Source organism: Carassius auratus, chromosome 40, assembly GCF_003368295.1.
Source record: "Carassius auratus strain Wakin chromosome 40, ASM336829v1, whole genome shotgun sequence".
Taxonomy (NCBI): domain Eukaryota; kingdom Metazoa; phylum Chordata; class Actinopteri; order Cypriniformes; family Cyprinidae; genus Carassius; species Carassius auratus.
The window spans coordinates 18,841,920-18,864,156 of NC_039282.1; the positions used below are offsets into that span (position 1 = coordinate 18,841,920).

The 22,237-nt window shown below is 34.5% G+C and overlaps 2 protein-coding genes across 2 annotated transcripts in view; both read right to left on the reverse strand.

Annotated features, from left to right (window-relative positions):
• LOC113058951 (alpha-actinin-4-like) overlaps window positions 1-5,403 on the reverse strand; it is a 32,661-nt gene extending 27,258 nt beyond the window's left edge. Inside the window, exon 1 of the mRNA XM_026227198.1 lies at window positions 5,061-5,403. Coding sequence (XP_026082983.1) covers window positions 5,061-5,192 — 132 coding nt within the window. The 5' untranslated portion in view covers window positions 5,193-5,403. The remainder of the gene's footprint in view (window positions 1-5,060) is intronic.
• A 1,654-nt stretch (window positions 5,404-7,057) lies between these two features.
• Window positions 7,058-21,039, reverse strand: LOC113058780 (calpain-9-like). Its single transcript, XM_026226983.1, has 20 exons — window positions 20,561-21,039; window positions 19,275-19,344; window positions 18,082-18,200; window positions 17,878-18,011; window positions 17,182-17,353; window positions 16,315-16,386; window positions 15,626-15,717; window positions 15,172-15,246; window positions 14,928-15,064; window positions 14,687-14,832; window positions 13,453-13,652; window positions 11,871-11,913; window positions 11,685-11,759; window positions 11,488-11,548; window positions 11,177-11,241; window positions 10,285-10,353; window positions 9,325-9,403; window positions 8,981-9,097; window positions 7,480-7,538; window positions 7,058-7,210 (listed from the first exon to the last, which is right to left on the reverse strand). The coding sequence occupies exons 1-20, from the start codon at window positions 20,747-20,749 to the stop codon at window positions 7,184-7,186; spliced, it is 2,001 nt and encodes a 666-aa protein (XP_026082768.1). The 5' UTR covers window positions 20,750-21,039; the 3' UTR covers window positions 7,058-7,183.
• Window positions 21,040-22,237: the final 1,198 nt, after the last annotated feature.

A 22,237-nucleotide genomic window follows, 5' to 3' on the forward strand; every position in this document is an offset into this window, starting at 1 on the left:
GTTGTCCAAATTAATTCTTAGCAATACATATTACTAATCAAAAAGTAAGTTTTGATATATTAACAGTAGGAAATTTACTAAATATATTTGTGGAACATGATCTTTACTTCGATAATTTTGCCCCATGCAATGTTTTTTTGGCTATTGCTACAAATATACCCCAGAGACTTAAGACTGCTTTTGTGCTACAGGGTCAAGTTTATCAGTGAAACTTTTTTTTTTAAAGCTTGTCGTTTGATAAAATGTTGTTTAAATCATCTATACGTTGCTTTTACGGTTAATAATTGTTCTCTTGCAAACTATTCAAACTTTCATATAAAATGCTTTTAAATAAGGACTGAACGAGCTGTCGCATAAAGCTGGAAGTCAGCAACCGTGGCTTGTTTATTAGGGCTGCACGTTCTTCTTCATTAGCTTCTGCACATCTTGTCAGAAAAGCTGCTTCTGTGATTAGTAGTAAATCTCCATCACACTTAAGGGTTGGCCTACAGAAATGCATCACTGCAGCACTCGATGTTGGGTCAGGTGGTTCATGTCCAATTAGACTGATGCATTTCTGTTTTAACTGTAATTGCAATCATCATTTCTCAACCCAAATTCTATCCTTGATTCATTTTTCAATGCATACTGGGATTCCCTTCAGAGCAGGTGGACGGCTGCCCATCAGGGCACATGCTGCAATCCCCGAGTCCAGATGAAAACTGCACTCTCACTAAACACAATCAATGAGTCCAATCACACGGTCTCACAGTCACTGACACGAGACGACAGCGGCACGACCCTGAGGCAAGGCTACTGTGATACCACAACATGAAGAGGTGAAACCAATACAAATAATCACACATAAAAGATGTGGTCTCTTCCTTGACCCCTGCAGATACAGTCATATTCATCTATCTAACATACCTACCATTAAACAGATATCTTACCCAAGAAACTTCACATGAAATGCACGACGAAAATGTGCAATATAATCACTACAAAATTAAACAACTTGAATTGTTGACAAACTCTTTCAATCTAGTTTTAAAATTAACTGTGAGGACTAGGTCCCATTAGGATCCCATATTGCACTGCAATGAGCACAGTAAAAAAAAATGTCAAAGATGGCACGAAACACAACATAAATGTTGATTATTAGTAATATTTCATGCAATACTGAAATATAGCAACAGTAAAAGTTGAGTCTAACCTCAAATGGACTATTTTACCAAATATTTGTGCATTTTACTAATTTTTATACTTATTAGACTCAAATGATGATGACAAACACTAAATCAATTTTCAGTCAAGACAAATGACAATAACACACTGAATTAATCAGAAAAGCATTTTCTTTTAAAGTACACTCAATCTTTATTTACGATTTCAGAAAACATTTTTCACACTTATTTGTATGGGACTCATTTTTATGCGTTTCAACCTTTGTAGAGAGCTCCATAATTATTATGTTACCATTTTGTAGAGCACTACAATATTAGTGACTTATGAGGTTTCCTCTCAGTTCAAGTGTTGCCTGAGAAGACAACTGCCTATTTAGACAACAGACAGCATAACTCCTCACTAGGTTTTGGAACGGAGCCAATGTGTTGAACTTTTGAGAATGAATCCCACTGTTTTATTGAGGAACACGAGCTCTGGATCAGTAGCTCAAGTTCAGTTTAGGCTGAAGCCTAGTTGATGTACATTGTGGAAGCATGATTTGATTACACTTTGCTGCTGCTCATTTCAGTCCTGTAACAATTTAAACCGACATGACGAAATACACAGACAGACCTTTATACAGAGCCAAAATCGCTACCAAACACCATGACTCGAGGGGTTTTATTTGGCTTACGTTGTTGGTTCTCTGAAATTCTTATTTTGTTGTCCCTAACGGTCCTATAAAGCAATAATCCACTCGAGGCCATGCATTACAGTGAATTTATTACATGTAAGGGGTCTAAATACTATACCCTTAAGTCTTCAACTATGAGAAAAATCACTAAAACACACAGCCTTGAGTGGTTTATTATTTTGATGGCAATATCAGTGTAATAAAAGACAATTCATATCTGCAGTTACATTTATTTATTTATAATAATGACAAACACTTCTTGTACAAAGTATTACAGTCCGTTACTGTATTTTTAAAATATTTTCTTTATTTTTAAAGTTTTAAGTTTGTCATCTTTGCATGCTTTTTATTTTAGTTTTTGATGTCTATAGCTATTTTTGTGCATCTGAACCAAATAAAAATAAGACGAAAGTTGTTATTGTAATTTATTTTAGTTAACGTTTAAGTAAAAAATGTTTTTTTTTAATGGTTTTCTTCTTGGTTGACTATAATATCCCTGTCAGAATTTAGAGTCAAAGCATCGGTTTATAATATACAACTGACATCTATGCTCATCAGAAACATCTGGAAGTGTTTGATGGCGATACAGGAATAAAAAAAGCCTACTGGAAATTTATTAAAACTATACAAAAGTCACAATAAATTTAATAAAAGATCCCCGTGATATAAACTGCTATGGAAAGACACGAGAAATGACAACCGAAAACGTCCTTAAAAAGTCCTCTACAGATTGTGTATGTTTGTATATGAACTCCTCATGATCTTCTGATCTAGAAAACATTCGCTTGTCCTGTAGTGCATGAGGTTGTGTTTTTGCTTTCCAGACATCTTATCAAACACTACTGGATCTTATCTACACAACAAGAACAAAGACGGTTAAATCACCGTGCCTTATTTCAATTCATATTCGCCCAGCTTTGCAACACCCAAACAGACTATTCAATAGAGAATGAAACACTTGAATGACCTTACAGACATTTTGGGTGGACCGGAGAGGCAAGTCTTAGCTGGTCACAGGGCGTTTGGCATTTGTCGGGGAGTAATTTCACGTCTGTCACGGATAAGGGGATCACTTTGGTTTAATTCAACACGCCTTGTTTCAGTCAAACAGAAATAGGCCACGGTGCTTGGAGACTGTAATGAAGCTCAGTGTGGGGTTTTAACAAGGATGCGTTGGTTTGGTAATCACAAGTGAACTTTGGTCTGTGTGTAATATTCATCCTCACAAACATGCAATAGAAATTCCAGAGCTGAAACATCACTTTACGACCAATGCTGAGTCGAGATTTGAGGGACATTCACTCTAAACTTTTTTTAGCCTCAGAAACATGCAGACTTGTGAAGACTCATTGTTCGTATAGCCAAAGTCTGCAACTCGTGGCAGCAAATGGAAATGCAATGGACCCTTTTACAAATGATGTACATTTATAACACTATACTTGCGTATACAGAAAATAAATTAAGTCTAATAAAATGGCTGAGGGAGTGACAGCTAATTTAACATCTCTTTTCTCTCTTCTGACCAATGTCTCAATCTCTCAATATTTTTGACCTCCTTTGCAAAGTTCAAAAAAAATTATACCACTACAGATTTGCCAACTGTGATGACATCTGCTACTGAAAAGCACGGAAATGAGAAAAGTCTCAATAACGGTTAATGAGAGTGTGAAACCTGTTTGATAACAGTAATTATTTCTGCAATTCTGTTTAGTGCCACTAGTGGTGTGGAAATAACACACATCGGGACAGATTTACTAACAGCTTGCATTGCATTGGTCCTGGCCCTTACTATAACTAAGCCACTTATAACAATTTAGCCTTAAACATAATACCTTTTGGAATTAATTATTAAAACATTATGAAATTTATGACACTGGAAATGGAAGGTCGTGTCAAAATGTAAAGCGAACTGCATTGTGGGACATTTTTCCACACACATTCTGGCAATAGGAACAAGTTAACTATGAATACTCTGCATAGTATACATACTACAGCACTTATGAAAGCAAAATGGTAGAATGCAATACCAAACACAACTAATTAGACCGATCCCAACCACGAACCTGCTCTCTAGAACCCCGCCCTCCAAAAATATGTCGGGCATTTCTGATTGGCTAAAAAACACAGTTTACGGTCTAGTACTGTCAAAGACAAAGATTTGACAACTGTTCACTGATACCTGTCAGGTTGTAGGTGTATTTTACACATGATATATATAGTAATTTTTTTATTCATCTTAGTTTCTGAAATACATATTGTATGTATTGGACGGCTACCCTGCTTTCTAGATATTTGGCTTTACAAATGTTAATAAACAAGTATAGAAAGCGGGAGGAGTGCTCAAAAGTTCGGTTGATCTCTTTCTCCACTTGACTTTCTCAAATAAATGCCTTGTTTATGGCTGGTCACACCTCTGAGGTCTGAAGGCCAGTGTGACTGTGACTATATATATGTGATTCATTAGTGTGTGTGTGTGTGTTTGCTGAAGGGGCTCTGGTGGGTTAATAATTTATTATTTTTCCAATCAAACATTGACGTTCCTTTCTCAAACTCTCTAAACACCTTCTGTCACATCATACAATACAAATCAGTCAAGCTTGTCTTTGCCCCAAAATACACACACCCAAAAACGTCATTCAACCCCAGAGCATTCCTCAATATTCATTATAATAATTAATGTGAATGAAACCCAGAACACTCACTATCAATCAGGTTTTATATCGAAACACCACAGAGTGAATTCAAAACGAGAACGCGCCTCGCTCGTTCCTTTTTTTATTCTTTTTAGCTTATCTTTCCTCTCCAGAACAGCAGATAAACACTTTAGAAACAGCATTTTCACAGCTATTTGGAGCTCTCGTGCTGTGATATCTAGCTACTGCCATTTTAAATCCGGATGTCTGGCTGTAACTAGGAGTCTAAATGTCGCTTTGAGAAAGAACAGAGGGGAAAAAGGCAGCAGTAGCGAATGAAACTCGCTCTAGTAAAACAGGTTCAGCCGTTACAATGCATCACTCACGCACACGCGCGCGCGACTGAAACATTGTAACACTGTAACATTCGAATCCCGCGAAACATTGTAACATTCGAAGCGTGCCGCCGTTCTAAACGCGTAGAAGAGCAGACTAGCGATAATAAGACGACAAAAGTGTGTTTGTTATACTCGGAACTATATCATCTGGCAGGCCCCTGCGGAGGCCCCCGAGCTTTCAGAAGCTCTTACCTTTCGCTGCTGTTTCTCCCAGGCCGGGTCCAGCAGTAGGTCCCGGTCCCAGTCGTTTTCCTGCTCCATGTATATCTGTTGTTCGCCCGCTGAATATAAAGATTGATTATTAGAGGCGTGATAATCTACCATATCAGGCAAACCGAGACACTGGATAGACTCTTCCTCAACTTAAAGCAAAGGAAAACAGCCTGCAATAATTGCTCTCGAAGTCTTTGTTGCTCGGTATGAAGTATCCGCTGTGTGGACTGACAGAACCCCTGCCGAGAGTGCGTTCCTCCACCCGTCTGACAAAAAATGGAGTAGGAGACGCGCCGCTCCCACTGAGGAGGAGGTAGCAGGCCCGGGAAACTCATGAATATTTAATAGCCGGATCTACTTGTTCAGAAGATATCTGATCTTGGCTCCTCCCACGAAGGGAATGGGCTTCTGCCATTGGATAAAATATGAATTTGTCAGTGGGTTTCAGAAGTAGTCTACTAATCACGTCTTTTTTCTATTTTCTTTTTTATAATTTGTAAAATATTATAATAAAACACACATACACAATTAACTTATTTGCATATATACATTTAATATAAATTATAAATACATATAAATATATATATAAATTATATATATATATATATATATATATATATATATATGTGTGTGTGTGTGTGTGTGTGTGTGTATATATGTTACATAATTTGCATATATTATCAAATATATTTGATTATCATTTAAAAACATTTCATAATTACTAAAATCTTTCTAACAGTCTATTCCATCTTACTGTTGTTGAAATAATATTCACGATATAAATACATTTTATATATTAACAAAATTCTATCTATCTATCGTTCTATCTATCATTCTATATCTTACATGTATAAAGTGTAATTATATTAATTCTATATGAAAATGTAATCAAAAACAAAGGGAATAGAAGTGTTAAATGTAAAGACATTTCTTTTCTGCTTGTACAGTGTATCAGTGTAACCTGTATCTTCTAACTTTAGACACTCACAAAAACAGAAAGAGTCGATGTATTATTAATACTCTTTCCATGAAACACTCACCAGCCGGTTGAGTTGTTTTTCTAACCTTCATCTGAATTCAACTCTATACAGTTTTAATAACACACATTGTTGGGTGAAGTCCACATGAATGTTTATGACTTGAATTTTTTGTGGTTACACTAGTCTGGATCTCCAGCAGCTATAAGCTGCTCAAACCTGACATTAATATTTCATTGTGTCTGTCAAATGGGATGTGAAGTGGGTCAACATCAGACAGAGGAGCGCATCAGCCATACGCTGCTGTTTATATTGTTTATAACACCCAAATCCAGAGCATTAAAGCACATCAAACTCAAACAAACCCACACTGAGCTTTATCTATAATATCATCTCTTCCATTAGCTAAGATTCAAATACAAATCAGTCACTTATTTGAATCATTTAATGTTTTGCAATTCAAAGCAGGAGCAAACGCATGTTAAAAATTATAGCTGGGACATTTTACAGACCCGAAGCATATGTAAGATTCCTGAACTGATCCGGTCCACGCATTTCTCATTATCTGGCATATTTCGTGCATGTTCTCAAAAGTTCCCACTGTAATAAATATTAACAGAACACGCCTCCAGAGACAAGAGGAACAACACATTTGAAAATTGCAAGTATTCATATAACTCAAATGAGGAACAAAAAATATTTTTTTGCATTATTTTATAATATGATTTATAATACTAAATTGTTATAATTTTAAAGCTAAATAATAAATGATAATATTTTTATCAAATAAATATGATCCAAATACAGTTACAAAAATTTATTTTTATTTTATTATGGTTATTAATAAAAATACTGCACAAATTTCCATTAAAAATATTTTTTTCAGAATATGTATTATTTATTATTTGTATCAGTGTTATTATAATATTTATTTATAATTTATAATACTAAATTGTTATAAAATATTTTTTTTATAAAATAAAAATACCAACATAAAATAATCAATTATTTCATCTTTTATTATGGTTACTAATGAAAAGTAATCATCATCCAGTCCTGGAAGGATCCATTTGCAGAAAATAATTAAAGTAGATGTAGAGTTGTTTCCATACAGCTGGTCTGGAATCAGTTGTACATGGTCATGTGCAGGAACTACAAATCCAGAGAAAAATGCATAAATATTCACAAGATTTTTCACAAGATAATAAATTCAGCTCTGACTCACATAATAACTGTCAATCATGTTGCATAGAGGTGGTTAAGAAGAACTAAAGAAGGCTGGATCAGGCAGGTTGAACATCAAAGAGCTTCAGAGGAAGAAATATTGAGTGTGTGTGTGTGCGTGTGTGTGTATGTGTGTGTGTGTGTGTGTGTGTGTGTGTGAACAAGACTCAATGCTCTCATGTATTTCATGTTTTTACCTGTCTGCTGTTTACTGAAATCACTCCCATCCCCGTCATATCAAATGATTGAAACTTGCCTGAACACAAAAACAACCACTTCATTATCATTTTTAATCGTGTGTATGTGTGTGTGTGTGTGTGTGTTTGTATATATATATATATATATATATATATATATATATATATATATATATATATATATATATATATATATATATATATATAATAAATATATTTTCATTTTCTTTCTTATGCAATGTCATTCATAAACTAAAAAACGTTGTGAAGAAACTATTTTCAGTCAGAAATTATGAAGTATAAAAACTGAAACCGATTTTAAAAATATCATTTTTTTACAGTATGTTTTTAAATTGTAGGTTGTGTTTGCATATTTTAGTTAAATATATTTTTTTATTCATTTTTATTACTTTCTGTATAGTTTTTCTTTTCAAACTTGTATTAGTTTTAATTCTAATTAAAAATATTGATGATGAAATAATTTATATTTAAAAAAGTTGTTTCATAGTTTTAGTTTAAATTAACTGTAATTATCCTGCACTTTATCCTCGTGACGCTCCAAACCCATAAGACTTTCTATCTTTTACATTTTAAGGAATATCCTACTGTTGTTTTTTTTATTATTTTTTTTTTATTTAAAGACTAGAAAAATACTAGAAAGATTGTTCAAAAATTCTCCTTTTGTGTTCCAATTTAACAATTATTTTTTAAAATGCATTAAAAACAAGGTGAAATTGTAAAGTGATTTATTATTATTTATTTATTTTACATCATGTGTGGGTTTTGTGTTCACACACTATTTGTTTATACTATTATTAATTTTAAACGAGTTGAAAACAATACACGTCACACCTCTGTTTATCAGTTTGCACTGGCTTCCAATAGCTGCTCGCATAAATTCAAGGCATTGATGTTTGCCTACAAAACTACCCCTGGCTCTGCACCCCTTTACCTAAATGTATTACTTCAGATTGTGTGCCTCTAGAAGCTTGTGTTCTGCAAATGATCAGCACATGATTGATCATCCCAAAGAAACACAAAATCACTCTCTCACTTTCTCACACATCTCTTCCATCTTTACTCTAGCACTCTCTATTCTAATTCTATTCTTTAAAAAATGCCCTTTTTAGACTTGCATACTATGCATTTACTAACAGCTTGGTTTCTTTAAAAAAAGAAAAAGAAACTAACACTAGTTTCTTTAATCTTCATATTATGTTTTTTCTTTTAATTTATATTACAATTAACAAAAGCAAATAGAGACCTCTAACACTAGCTTGCTTTATTCTTTCCTATTCTATTTTTTTATTTATTATATGATTTAAAAACCCTTACTATGTGTACTGAGACTGAGACTTATTTGATTGTTCTTTTGTTGATTTTGATTGTTTCCATCGTCCTCATTTGTAAGTCGCTTTGGATAAAAGCTTTGGACTAAATAAATACATTTGCGCTGCTTTGCAGTAACGGGTTAATTTGACTGATTTGTGTGCTCTCTTACGCATCATGTAGTCCAGTTTCATGAGCAGGAAGAGGAATCCTGGGAAGCTGACAGTCATATCTGGCTCGCTGTAACGCAGGCTTATCAGCTGCAGTATGAATTCATCCACCTGTATGCCTAGACCAGAGCACACGAGCTCAGATCAACCGATCGTCAACATTCAGAGTAATGACTGAACAGCTTTCTCTCCTGATGGATGGGTGTGAGTGTGTGTGTGAGAGAGAGAGTACATTCTCAATAAGTGTTGTGTCAGTGAATGCATTGCGTGTTCAGGGTGTGTGTTCATGCTCATACTTGCATACTTGTGTGTGTGTGTGTGTGAGGAAGTGTGTGTCAGGTTTCACCTGCTGCTGTCAGAGCTGCTGGGAGTTCTTGATAATCCAGAGCCTGGTTCTTGTTTTTGTCAAATGTCATAAAAATACCCTATAAGACACAGACAGATGGGTGAATAATCATAGAATCAAGTCTTAATTTGATCCAAGATGTAGTCATGAATATTAATACATGCTTTGAACTGAAGCAATAATTACACAAGACTTTTTTAACTCTACTTCTACAAATTGACAAGAAGGCGTGTTTTAGCTTTTTAGTTATTCGTTTTATGAAGGCACTGTAAATCAAATCATTATACACACATTTATATATATTTTATATATGAAGTACATTTTAATTATATTTACTATAAACAATAATAAATGAAAACACAAATAAATCACTTAAATATATTACATAATTAAATCATATATTTATATTTGAATATTTGTAATAACTAATTTTTTTTAATTTACTTTAATAAAAAATAATTTTATAAATTCAGTCGCATTTGGACATATGATTATATTTTGTACATGCATATATGCATATGCATATATATATATATATATATATATATATATATATATATATATATATATATATATATATATATATATATATATATATATATATACACATACACATACACATACACATACACACATACACACAGTTTATATTTACTATATTATTAATTACAATAAAAATACAAATATAAAATACATATTTGAATTTTTTTATACATTTGTAATAATTTCATTTTCAACAAATTTACTGACACGTACACAACTTGGAAACTTTGGGCTTAAAGAAAAGTATTCATGTGCATTCAGCTTGTAAATGATCTTTTTGACATCGCTTGAACACACCATATGATGCAATCAGTCATGTGACATGAAATCACACGGTCTTCACCTTCTGCAGACTCATCCTCACTGTGATCGAACACACCCTACATATCAATACTGCAAACAGCTAAATATACTCACCGTCCACTTCCGGAGTTTTTCCCACAATGCCTGGAACTCTGTCAAGTCGAGTCGTCCCATTCCTTTACTCTGATTGGAGGAGCTGTTAAGGTGACATTCCAATCTCCACCCAATCTGATACATTCTTGTGCAATGCGCCATAAAATACCACACACACCCACATCCACCTGCGGCTAGTGAGACATCCGCTATGAATTACTAGCATATGTACTGTATTACGCACAACATACTATACTTTAAAATAGAATGTGAAACAAACTGTGTTGCATGTTACACTACTGGTCAAATGTTTCTGAAAGAAGTCTCTTCTGCTCACCAAGGATGCATGTATTTGATCAAAAACACAGTAAAACAAGTAATATTGTGAAATGTTATAACAATTTAAAGTAACATTTAAAGTAGTGATATATACAGTAAAATATAATTTATTTCTGTGTCTCATGTATATCATTCCTCCAGTCTTCAGTGTCACATGATCTTCAGAAATCATTCTGATATGATGATTTGCTGCTCAAGAAGGCATTTTTTTACTTTTTTGTCAGGAAAGAGATGTAAACATTCAAAATTGATAATAATGTTAGAAGATTCAGGATGCAGGATCGAGTTTATCATACTAGTTTTATATTGCACAATTTATGCCATCTATGCAAACAGAAAATCTGCATTTTCTGCAAAGTATCCTGCTGCATGCAGGAGAAACTCTAAGAGTAATAACAAGCATGCTATTTAAGCATAGCCATGGATTCTTAACGATTTACTCAAATTCTTAACGATTTACTTAAATTCAATCTTTTTTCTATTCTATTCTAGTTCTATTCTGTGTCCATGCACACTAACCAGTGTGTTTGTTAGGGCATAGATATCAGAAGTACATTATAGCCATGCAGGATACATCCATGAGCACCACAAAGCTCTTACAGTGCTCCAAACTCAGCTTCTTCTCGCTACCTGCAAAGACTGACCGGACAGAAAACAGGAAACAGAAACAATATCATCCAACTCACTTCCTCACAGTTTACCACATCACTTCCTGTACGGTTTTCTTCTCTGCAGCAGAACTAATGAAAATAATGCATTATAACGGCACAGTGAACACGACTTCTCCTGCAAACCGCATTTTGCATTGAAATGCAAATGTAGAAGAAAAAAAAAGAAGAAGAAGTGAACAGATGAAAAACTGATTGTGAATAAACAAGTCCTCACTTCCTTTTGCAATGGCTTCAGTCAGCAGGTTATAGAGGTCCAATGGACTGCAATAAGGCCCCTATAGACAACACATATACAGACACTATGAGCACACACACACATTTGACATTAGAGCTACATATTAGATATAAAAATGCACGCACAAACTCAATAGCACTGTATTGGGCAGCACAGCATCCAAGTAATGTGTTTACCTTCACACAGTGTTTCACAAAGAGATCTTTTGCTTCATTCGCAGACAGCAGACCTGCGAGACGTGGAGACATCGGCTACACACACACACACACACAGAAACAATTCAACAACAACTATTACAGTAAATGGACCCAGTGATAATAAATGATCTAAGCAGTGAAACTAGATCAACTTCTCCATATTACCGGAGCAACTGAGCTTGAGTCTACTCCTCGTGCATCAACAGCTCTGCAAACACACAAACATATGACGTATATAGTCATTTATTATGTTAAGACAAAGAAAAAAAGTATTTCGATTCATCCCAGCTACCAAAAACATGTTCTAAGAATGTTCTGCTAATGTTCCCATCATGTTATTTCTGAATATGCCCTGGACATTCAAATAGACCAGGTTTTAAAATGATTTTTAAACATTTTGCAAACGTTGGGGAAACATTCTATTTTATATTTTTCTTTTTAAATGATGAGAATGTTTCTTTTGAATGTTCTCTGAACATTCCAAAACAAGTAGTTACATTTAAGCGATGTACAAAATGTTCTTGTGATAACATTTTAAGAGCATTATTAAACACCAATTAACTTTAAACATATGTTCTATTAAGGTTCAGGGATGCAAACTTATCATGGGTGAAAAATGTGACAAAGACGATCATATCACCTGTCCCCGCAAAAAAATAAAATAAATAAAAAACCTGTATCTTTTAAACAATTATAATAATTTAAAGCTTTAATTATTGTTCTCTAACTATGCCAATATTCACTTTAAATGTTCCCTTTCATTCAAGAAAGAGAGACAAGGAAAGAAATTGTCTCTTGGTGGAAAACAAAGACTTAAGATTAAAAAGACATGAAATTAGCATTATATCCAGTAGATGGCAGCAGAGGATCACGCATTAGCTCGGTTACCATTTCCACTCCCAAGGTTTTTTAAATGTCTCATTTTATAATGTCATTTAAAAATATATAAATAAGCCCAGATACCAGCAACCTGGTAGGATTCATTATTTAAATTTAAATACAACGATGCAAGACACATTGTAAATATAAACTTTTGGCTTTACAATTCGAAACCAGAGCATGCAAAAACCAAAAACACACAGGAGTGTTTGAAAGTGGGTGACTTCAATCAGGTACAGAACTGTGTTTGTACTACTGGAGCTGTAAAAATACCTAAAAATATATAAATAAATAAATAAAATTTCATCGGATCTACGCAAAGCTGGTACAGTAAGTGACCTTTTTTGATTTCAAAAAGGTGAATTTTCACCAAAAGGTGAGAAGTTTGCATCTCTGAAGGTTACTGGAAGAATAATTGTTCATAACTTTGAAAGAACCTTTTCCAAAATGTAAAGCGAATTTTCTTAGTTTTGTTTCATTTAAGTTGTTACTTTGTCTCACATACTTCTCCAAAATCTCATTATGGGAAATGAAAACAGACACGAAAAAGAAAGAATGTATGGTGAAACATTAATGTGCTGAAATAAAATAACAATTAAACCAAAAAAACAAAAAAACTTGAGAGAAATCCTGCATTGGAGATTAACTGAAATATAATAGGTTTAAGTTGGAAAATAAATAAAAATAAATAGTAATATTTAAGAAAAGAACTAATACAAAAATACAAAATATAGTAAATACATTACGCGTAAGGTTTCTGAATCTGTTTCTCAGAATAAACACCCAAGATTTGCTCTATATTGAATCCCAACGCTGTCAAGTGAGATTTTAAACAGATCTTGCATTCATGTGGATGAGCATCACTTACATGGTTTTGTTCACTTTCTCAGTCAGGACTCTCAGGAGGAATTCTCCCGCCTGATTGGCCTCTGAAGTGCTGGGAATGATGATGTAATGACCGGGCGCCAGGCGACCGCGAAACACCAGCTCTCGCCGCTGGACATAACCAAGGTCTTTAGTGGTGCTGAGCACCAGACTCAACTGAGACGCGTCCCACTCGGATCGGGTCTGATCACACACACACACACACACACACACACCAGACAGAGACACACAGTCAATCTTAACACCAGGAACTCTCCATTTTCTTTTGATTCGCTTTTCTTTTTTTATAATATGCATTACATAATAAAAAATAATATGTGTTTTATATAATACAATCAATTTAATACAATAATACATATTATATTGCTTTCTGTAAGCAATACAAACATATAAAATATAGTTATTATATAATACAGTTTTTGTTTTTAATAGTAGTAAAATAATAACAAACATTAAATGATATATAATAAAAATACTAGCTCTTCCTTCAAAAAGGGTACTTATATTTAACTAAAATTAAAAATATAAAAAATTTGTTACTTTGTTAACTGAAATAAAATAACATAAAATGTATACATTATATATCTAAAAATATGAGTATATTATATAATACTATGACTAGTTATTTCTTTGAAGCAGGGTAAATATTATAGTTGACAAAAAATGAAATAACAAAAAGAAAACGTCAATATAAATAAAATGTAATATTAAAAAAATATAGATTATCAATAATAGAATAAATAGCATGTATAATACAGTTGCTAGTTCTTTTGAAGCAGTAAAATTTACAATATTTAATAAATAATATTTAATTATGACTAGTTCTTCAAAGCAAGGTAATCATAGTTACCTAAAATTAAAACCGTAAAATATTCCTTTACTTAACTTTTTTTTAACTGAAATAAAATATAATATAAAAATGAACCTTTTTTTTAGCTAGTTGCTGAGGCATAATTTCTCGTTTTCATTTAATTTAACTTTATGCACTATAATAAATAAATCAGAAATTAAAAAAAATTAAATAAAAATTAATTGAAAAAATGACAAGAACACATAATGACTTTTAATAGAATACAAATGAAAGCTGAAAATATTAAAACAAAATTAATTTAAAATATTAATAAAAAGTTGTGCACGGAAATCGTGTAAAGGCAACCAATCAGACTGCAGCTTTCATGTCCGACAACACACACTTGAAACACTTGTGTGAAAGAAACCTTGTATATGTGCAGCGCGACGGGGAACAGCATTCCTCTCTGACGAGCACATTTCTGCATGAGCGCCAGCAGGAAGGAGCAGGTCAGCTCAGGGTCACTGGGGTCATCGTCCTCTTCCAGCAGGGTCAGACTGTACTGAGGAGGTCCTGTGAATACAACACCCTGACTAGTTCTTCTCCTGAAGCAGAATAATATATGTGTGTGTGTGTGTGTGTGTGTGTGAACAGTGATGCTTGTGTACCTTGCTGAGGAACCCATTGTCCATGATGTGATGTACATATCCAGGGCTTTATGATTCCGCTCTCACTCAGCGTGTCTTGGCTCAGGTGACAAACCTCCATCGTCTCAAAGTTCTGGCAGAAATCTGCCAGAGACATCCTGATGAGAAGACGGAGAAGATGATGGAGCTGCGTCAGCCATCTAAACCAATCAGAGCAGAGCCTGAACATGAATCAGCCAATCAGCGAAGAGAGAAACGGACTCACCAGAATTCCCCGTCTTCTTGCTGGATTCTCTGCACACGCCGCTGTTCTTCGGCGCTCACCATATTCCACTCGACTCTAAACATATACAAATACAGTATATATATAGAGCAATGATGCATTAAATCAGTTAAAAGTGACAGTAAAGACATTTATAATGTAAGAAAAATTGTTCTTTTGAACTTTATATTCATAAAAGAATCCTGAAAAATTAAATGTATTATGGTTTCCACAAAAAATATTTGGCAGCACAACGGTTTCCAACACTGATAATAATCAGAAATGTTTCTTGAGCATCAAATCAGAATATTAGACTGAATTCTGAAGATCATGCAATGATGCTGAAAATACAGCTGCACATCACAGAAACAAATTTCATTTGATTATTTATTACAATAAAAACCATTAACTGATTATTAAATTACTCTTTTACTGTATTTTTGTAAGTGTTTCATACCCTTTTTTGTCACTCCAAGGCCCCTCCCACTCAGCTTTGCCCCACGGGTTCCTGATCCGCACCAGCTCAACTGAACCGACCTTAGTCTTGATCTGAAACACACATAAAGCAAACTGATGTTTACAGGACCTGCTTGTGTTTCTCTTCCAGCTGTCTGAAGTCTAGTCTGACCTCGTGACCTCAAAAACATGTCATAATCTATACTAAATACGGCTAAATATTGTCTATATCATATATAAACCTACCTTAAAAGCCTGACAAATTTTGTAATATTTAAACATTTCTGATTCAATTTTTCCTTGTAAAAAGTATGTGAAACCAAATCCAATAGTTTTCTAATTAAGTCACTTTGTTGCATGCTAAATTCAAGCAACTTCTACATGTGTGTCACAAACCAGAGAACATGGGCGGGAATGATCTTTATCTTTAAGTGTGTATTCTATGCCCATGCATACATACAGCTTTCTCTCAAAAATACTAGCAGTGTGCCATTCTGATTTTATTTGAGCTGATGGCGCCCTCTGGTGGAACCCTGAGTGTTAAAGACACTCGTGAAACATAAATTAAGAGCTGGTTTGACAGACAGACTATGAGAGAGACATAGAGAGAGACAGAGAGAGAGAGAGAGAGAGAGAGAATGAGACAGAGAGAGAGAGAGAGAAACACCCAAGGTAACATTTCCCCCTCACCGTCTCCAAACCTGTCACAGAATAGGCATGTCTGAACAAAATCCCAAACTCATTGCTCTTCTCAACGGAACCCTGCAGGAAGACAAAAGAGACGAGACAGATTATCTTCACAAAACAACATCTGTCAAAAAAAATCACGCTTTCCTGGAACTCAAGAAAGATCCTCTTACCGAGAAGAACACAAACAAAGAGGGAAGAACACACGTACACATGCAAACCCTCACATCTAATGATTTAGAACATTTAGATACAAATGTATCTAATTTTGGAACGTCATATTCTGGTGGTTCAAGATCTGGGCTGCTGAATAAAAGGTTGCAGATTCGAACCTGCAAGATTCGATCAGTGGACTGTAAATGATGTTCTCTGGAGCAGGAAGCTGAACTTACTTAACCTGTAACTGAAATCTTTTATTGTTCACTCGTATTTTTGTGCACTACTTTTCAAATGTTTGGGGTCAGTATTATTATTATTTTTTTAAAGAAATTAATACTTTTATCCAGCAAGGTTGCATTAAATGTATCAAAAGTGACAGTTAAGAAACGTGTCATGTTACAAAAGTTTCCTATTTCAAATAAATGCTGTTCTTTTGAACTTTCTATTCATCAAAGAATCCTTAAAAAAAATTGATATCACAGTTTCCACAAAAAATGCATTGATAATAATCAGAAGTGTTTCTTGAGCAGCAAATCATCATATTAGAATGATTTCTGAAGAGCAGCATGAACATTCTACTAAACATCTGCATTTGTGTTCCACAGACGTCATCATACACATTTGGAATGACAAGAGGGTGAATACATGATGAGAGAATTGTAATTTTGGGGTAAGCTATCCCTTTAAATAAGCCATGTATAGAGAGTTTACCCTCGAGTTAGCACAGTTGATCAGAGCTCCCTTCTCCAGCAGCGGGCGCAGGAAAGAGCCCAGTTTTCGGTGGTCAGGCGGCACCATGAACTCCTCTGTAACCCCACCTGTCATGTCTGCCATGGCCTCATGAGGGAAACCCATGTTCAGAGCGTTATAACCTCCCTTCAGCCTGAGAAAGAGATGCAAAAGACCATCTGAACAACAGAAAATAAGCTAAAGCACTTGATGTGCATGCAGACCCTCAGGTCATCCAAGATGTAATGAGTTTTGAGATTTGGAGAAATGTAGCCTTGCATCAGTGTCTCATCAATGGATGCTCTGCAATGAATGGGTGCCGTCAGAATGAGAGTTCAAACAGCTGATAAAAACATCACAATAAATTCACAAGTAATCCACATGAATTCAGTCCATCAGTTAATGTTTTGAGAACTGGATTCAAGCGGATTACTTGTGGATTATTGTGATGTTTTTATCAGTTGTTTGGACTCTCATTCTGACGGCACCCATTCACTGCAGAGCATCCATTGATGAGACACTGATGCAAGGCTACATTTCTCTAAATCTGATGAAGAAACAAACTCATCCTAAACTTAGATGGTATACATTTTCAGTGAATTTTCATTTTTGGGTAAACTATTCCTTTCAAATGAATCTAATGTAAGGCATTTTTAAGCATTCAAATATTCCACTTACTTGGCATAAGCTTTCTCCAGTAGAGCGCTCCAGAATTCATCTTTGTTTGAGGAGCGCAGATAGATCAGCTGACCGTTACGCGTCGGCAAACGGTCATCGACTCGCACCTCAATCCACTCACCATACTGCCAAAACTACAGACACAGAGACACCATTAAAACCATCACGACCGCTTCAGTCTGTACGGTAACACACGGTACTAACCCGGAAATTGAAGCAGCCGTTGTAGCCCTGCTGAAAACCCTGGCCTGAGGGAACCACGTGATTCAGAAGAGAAGGGTTGAGAGAGAGAGACGCCACCGCAGACAAGAACCAGCAGTCACCTGAGAGAGAGAGAGAGAGAGACACAGAGAGAGAGACACAGAGAGAGAGAGAGACACCCGTTAAAACATGTTTTGGGTCTAATTTGGTCTAATGGTTATAAGAGATGATCCTAATGTTATGTGGAGAAATACATGTATTCTTTCAGCATTTAATATTAAATGGAGACCCAACACAAAACAAAAGTAAACAAAAATATTCATGAAAATGAAATGAAATTAAATGTATTCATAAAAAAATGAATATCAAAAGTTTGGAATAATTATGATTTTTTTTTTTTTTAGTTTTTGTACATTAAAGTCTCTTCTGCTCACCAAGGCAGTACAAAAATATAAAAACCAGTAATATTGTGAAATATTATCAGTTTCTATTTTAATGTTTCTTTTTTTTTTACTGTCACTTTTGGTCAATTTAATGCACCCCTGCTGAATAAATGTATTTCTTTCTTTCTGTCTTTTTAAATCTTACCCCAAACTCTTGAATTGTGTCGTATCACGGTTCACACAAAAATATTAGCCACCACAACTGTGTTCAGCATTGATAATATTCAGAAAAGTCTTTTGCGAAGCAAGTCAGCATATTAGAATGATTTCTGAAGATCGTGTGACACTGAAGACTGGAGGAATGATGCTCAAAATACAGCTGCGCATCACTGCAATAAATTACATTTTACAAGATTTTCACATAGAAAAAAATCATTTTAAATTGCAATAATACCCAAACTTTTAACTGCATTTGTCTAATCTGATGAGCTAATGTGAGTGACAGATTAATTTGCACCAAAATACTATAGAGTTTGATTAGTTGCATGACCTTTGACCTTAAAAATAAGAGATATACGGGAAGTGTTGCACTGTTTTATTTGCATTTAGCTTTGTGTGATCCTCAGAACAGACCTGTTACGCACCAGATGAGAACCACTGTGTTGCACCCAACACCAAAGTTATTTGATGCCAGTTCATATTGCTTTATGAAGCATAAACAGTGTTATATGAGAACCTGCGAAAACCTGCAGCACCTGTATTATTCTCAGCGTGAATTCTTATTGTGTAAATGGTTCAACATTAAATTCTCACTCAGTTCTCCCTGGCAGACGTCCATGCGTGTGGCTCCATCCGCAATAAACTGAGGAAACGGACAGATCTCCTGGAAAAGAGTGGCAAAAACACAAAAGGTAATTTTAGCATTAGAGCATAAGAGACTTCTTTAAAAAATATGAAAGAACTGAATTATCCCAAACCACTGTAGTGTATATGCACTAGTGTAAAGACTTTAAATATTTCAAACCCATGCTATCAGAGACGTAGCTCCAGGGCGAGTGATTGTAAAGTGTCTGCTAAATGACTGAATCCTATATAAATCTTACAACAATTAAAAAAAAACTCAACAAAACAAATGCTTGTGAATATTGCATTATAAAGTATTTGGACACTTAAGTCACAGTTGCATTAGACCTGTCTTTATTTTAAGCTATCAGTATATTTTCTTATTTTTTGACCACATAAATCAGCATCTGCACCAAATTGCATATTTTGCTCGGTTTAGGTCTCTGAATTAAATTCAGGTGTTTTCCCTATGTATTCTCACTACTGTATATAAGCCAAGTCTCAAAGATGACAGTCAACAACAACAACAACAAAAAAAAACATAAAAAATTTCTAAAGGTTCCATAAATTGTTTCATTTTATATATATATATATATATATATATATATATATATATATATATATATATATATATATATATTAGGACTATTGCATATATCAGTTGCTAAAATAAATGACACTATTTAACAGTTTAACTATGACTTAAGTTATTATTTTAATATTATTTTGGATTTCTTAGTGCATAACTTTAAAATCAGTTCTGGGTAGATCACTTTATTCTACTTTTATATCCAAATTAAATTAGAAATATTGTAATTAGTTACAGAAGCATTTCACATTTCAGGTATAATAATCAGACTCATTCTTGATTACTTTTGACATAACTTATATATCACATTGATTTAAATAGGATAATCTTGTAAGATATTGATAAATGAACACAAAGAGAAAAAAAATACATTCTATTCATTGTTATTTGGGGTTCGCTAAGGAACTGCAGGGGTTTGTGAGTATACTGAAACTAATAATTGTGTGAATATATAATAATCACTAAAAAAAGTAACTGTAGTCTGATTAGGAGTATGCAATATAATCTAATGACAAGTTCTTAATTTTTGGAACCTGATTACTAATCCATCAGATATCAGGTAAGTAACTCCCCAGAACTGTTTGTTTATAACACAAAGCACTGTATGCAAATATAATACTGGACACAGCTGGCAACAAAGACAAGTTCCTGATGCTCTTTGGCTCACCTTTGGTCGTTTCCAAACCACGTCGGTCTGAATCGGCATGTTCTGCACCGGGAACCTCGCGTCGGTGTAGAGCCCGTTCTGCAGTGGAAGCCCGGAGGTGGGAGAAAACAGGAGCGTCGGGCTGCCCACACTCTTCACCGGGTTCGAGTCGGACGAGTCTTTGCGCGTTTGTTTCTTCGTTTCGGACATACTGGTGTGCGTCAAAAACTCAGCCCCGGGGCTCGACTTTTATCCGTCTGAATCTTTCTATGTGTTAAAGAATGAGTGTTTCTGAATGCACAAACACACCATCCAAGTGATCCCAGATGCCAAAAATCTCAACTAATTTCGGTCTGTGGTAGAGTGGGCGTAAGATAAACAGGTCTTCCTCAAAGTACCTTCAACCAGCTCCTCCCTCCCTCACCTGCGCGCTCACAAACACTGCCTCCGTTTACATGCACACAAATAACCCGTTTGTAATCGGACTGACGCTCAATCGGATTCAAAAACGTTCATATAAACACCTTAATCAATCCGACTGAGCTCGATTCGAATTAAATTTCGATCGGTTTGAAGGGTGGTTTATTCCTCTTCCGATATGATTGAAGGTTAATGTAAACACTCAATTATGAAACTGAAAGGAGTGTGCATAGTGCAATGACGCAGAAATAACGTAATGACGCTCTTCCTTTTGAAGAAAGTGTTGTATGAATGTGTGTCCAAAAAAAGCCGATTATATTTAATTTAATTCTGCTGTTAAAAACTAACAAAGAAAACGTGTAGGAGAGTGTTTTTATGTGCAAACAGTGAGAAAATCGATATTATCTATGTCACTTTCACTTTTCACTTTCACTATTTGAGCAGTGTGCGCATGTCTAAACAAATCTATTCCGATTTGAAGCACATAAACGCGCACATCGTCAAAAATAAAACATCTCTTATGATAAACGACCATTTTTACCACAGTGGATGTAGCCTACTATATTCATTTCGCAAAAAGGTCCTTTAGTCGACGTTTTAAAACAAAAGCACTTCTAGAAATTTATGAGATGTGGAAGATGCCAAACAGAGAACGTTCTGCTAATGTTCCCTTTAAGTTAATAAAACTTTTTTTTTTTTTTTTTTTTTTTTTTAGTTTAAAAATATTTATATTAGTTATATGAACGTTCGCACAAACTTTTTTTTTTTTTTTTAATTAATTTAAATTTGAATGTTCTCTGAACGTTCTAAAATTAATAAGCATCAGACAAATGCTCATCTAAAATCAGAATGACTTTTTATGTATATAACGTTTTTGTGCTGGTTTGTAAAATTTGACTAAATGCCGAGAAAAGTCTTACCCATAGTAAACTGCATACTGTTTTTGAACCATTTGGAGTATATGCATGGATTTGGTCTCTTTTGAAAGAGGAATTTGTAATCAGATGCCTGCAGCTGACAATAGCCGGGAGCTATTAGCTGGAAAGTACATGTTTTTCTATTTATCTTTTTTTTTTTTTTTCACAAAGTAAACGCTCAAAAAGACAGTGTAACAGGTTAAAGACCGGATATCTTTGAAGGAGCATTCTGTTAATGTTACTAGAAGAATGTTTGTTTAGTTCTATTAGTTTAAGGATCCTTGGCAGAACGTTAGCCGAAGTTCTGAGAATGTTCTTTGTCATTTACAGTCATTAAAGTTCTGAATTTCAGCTAACATTA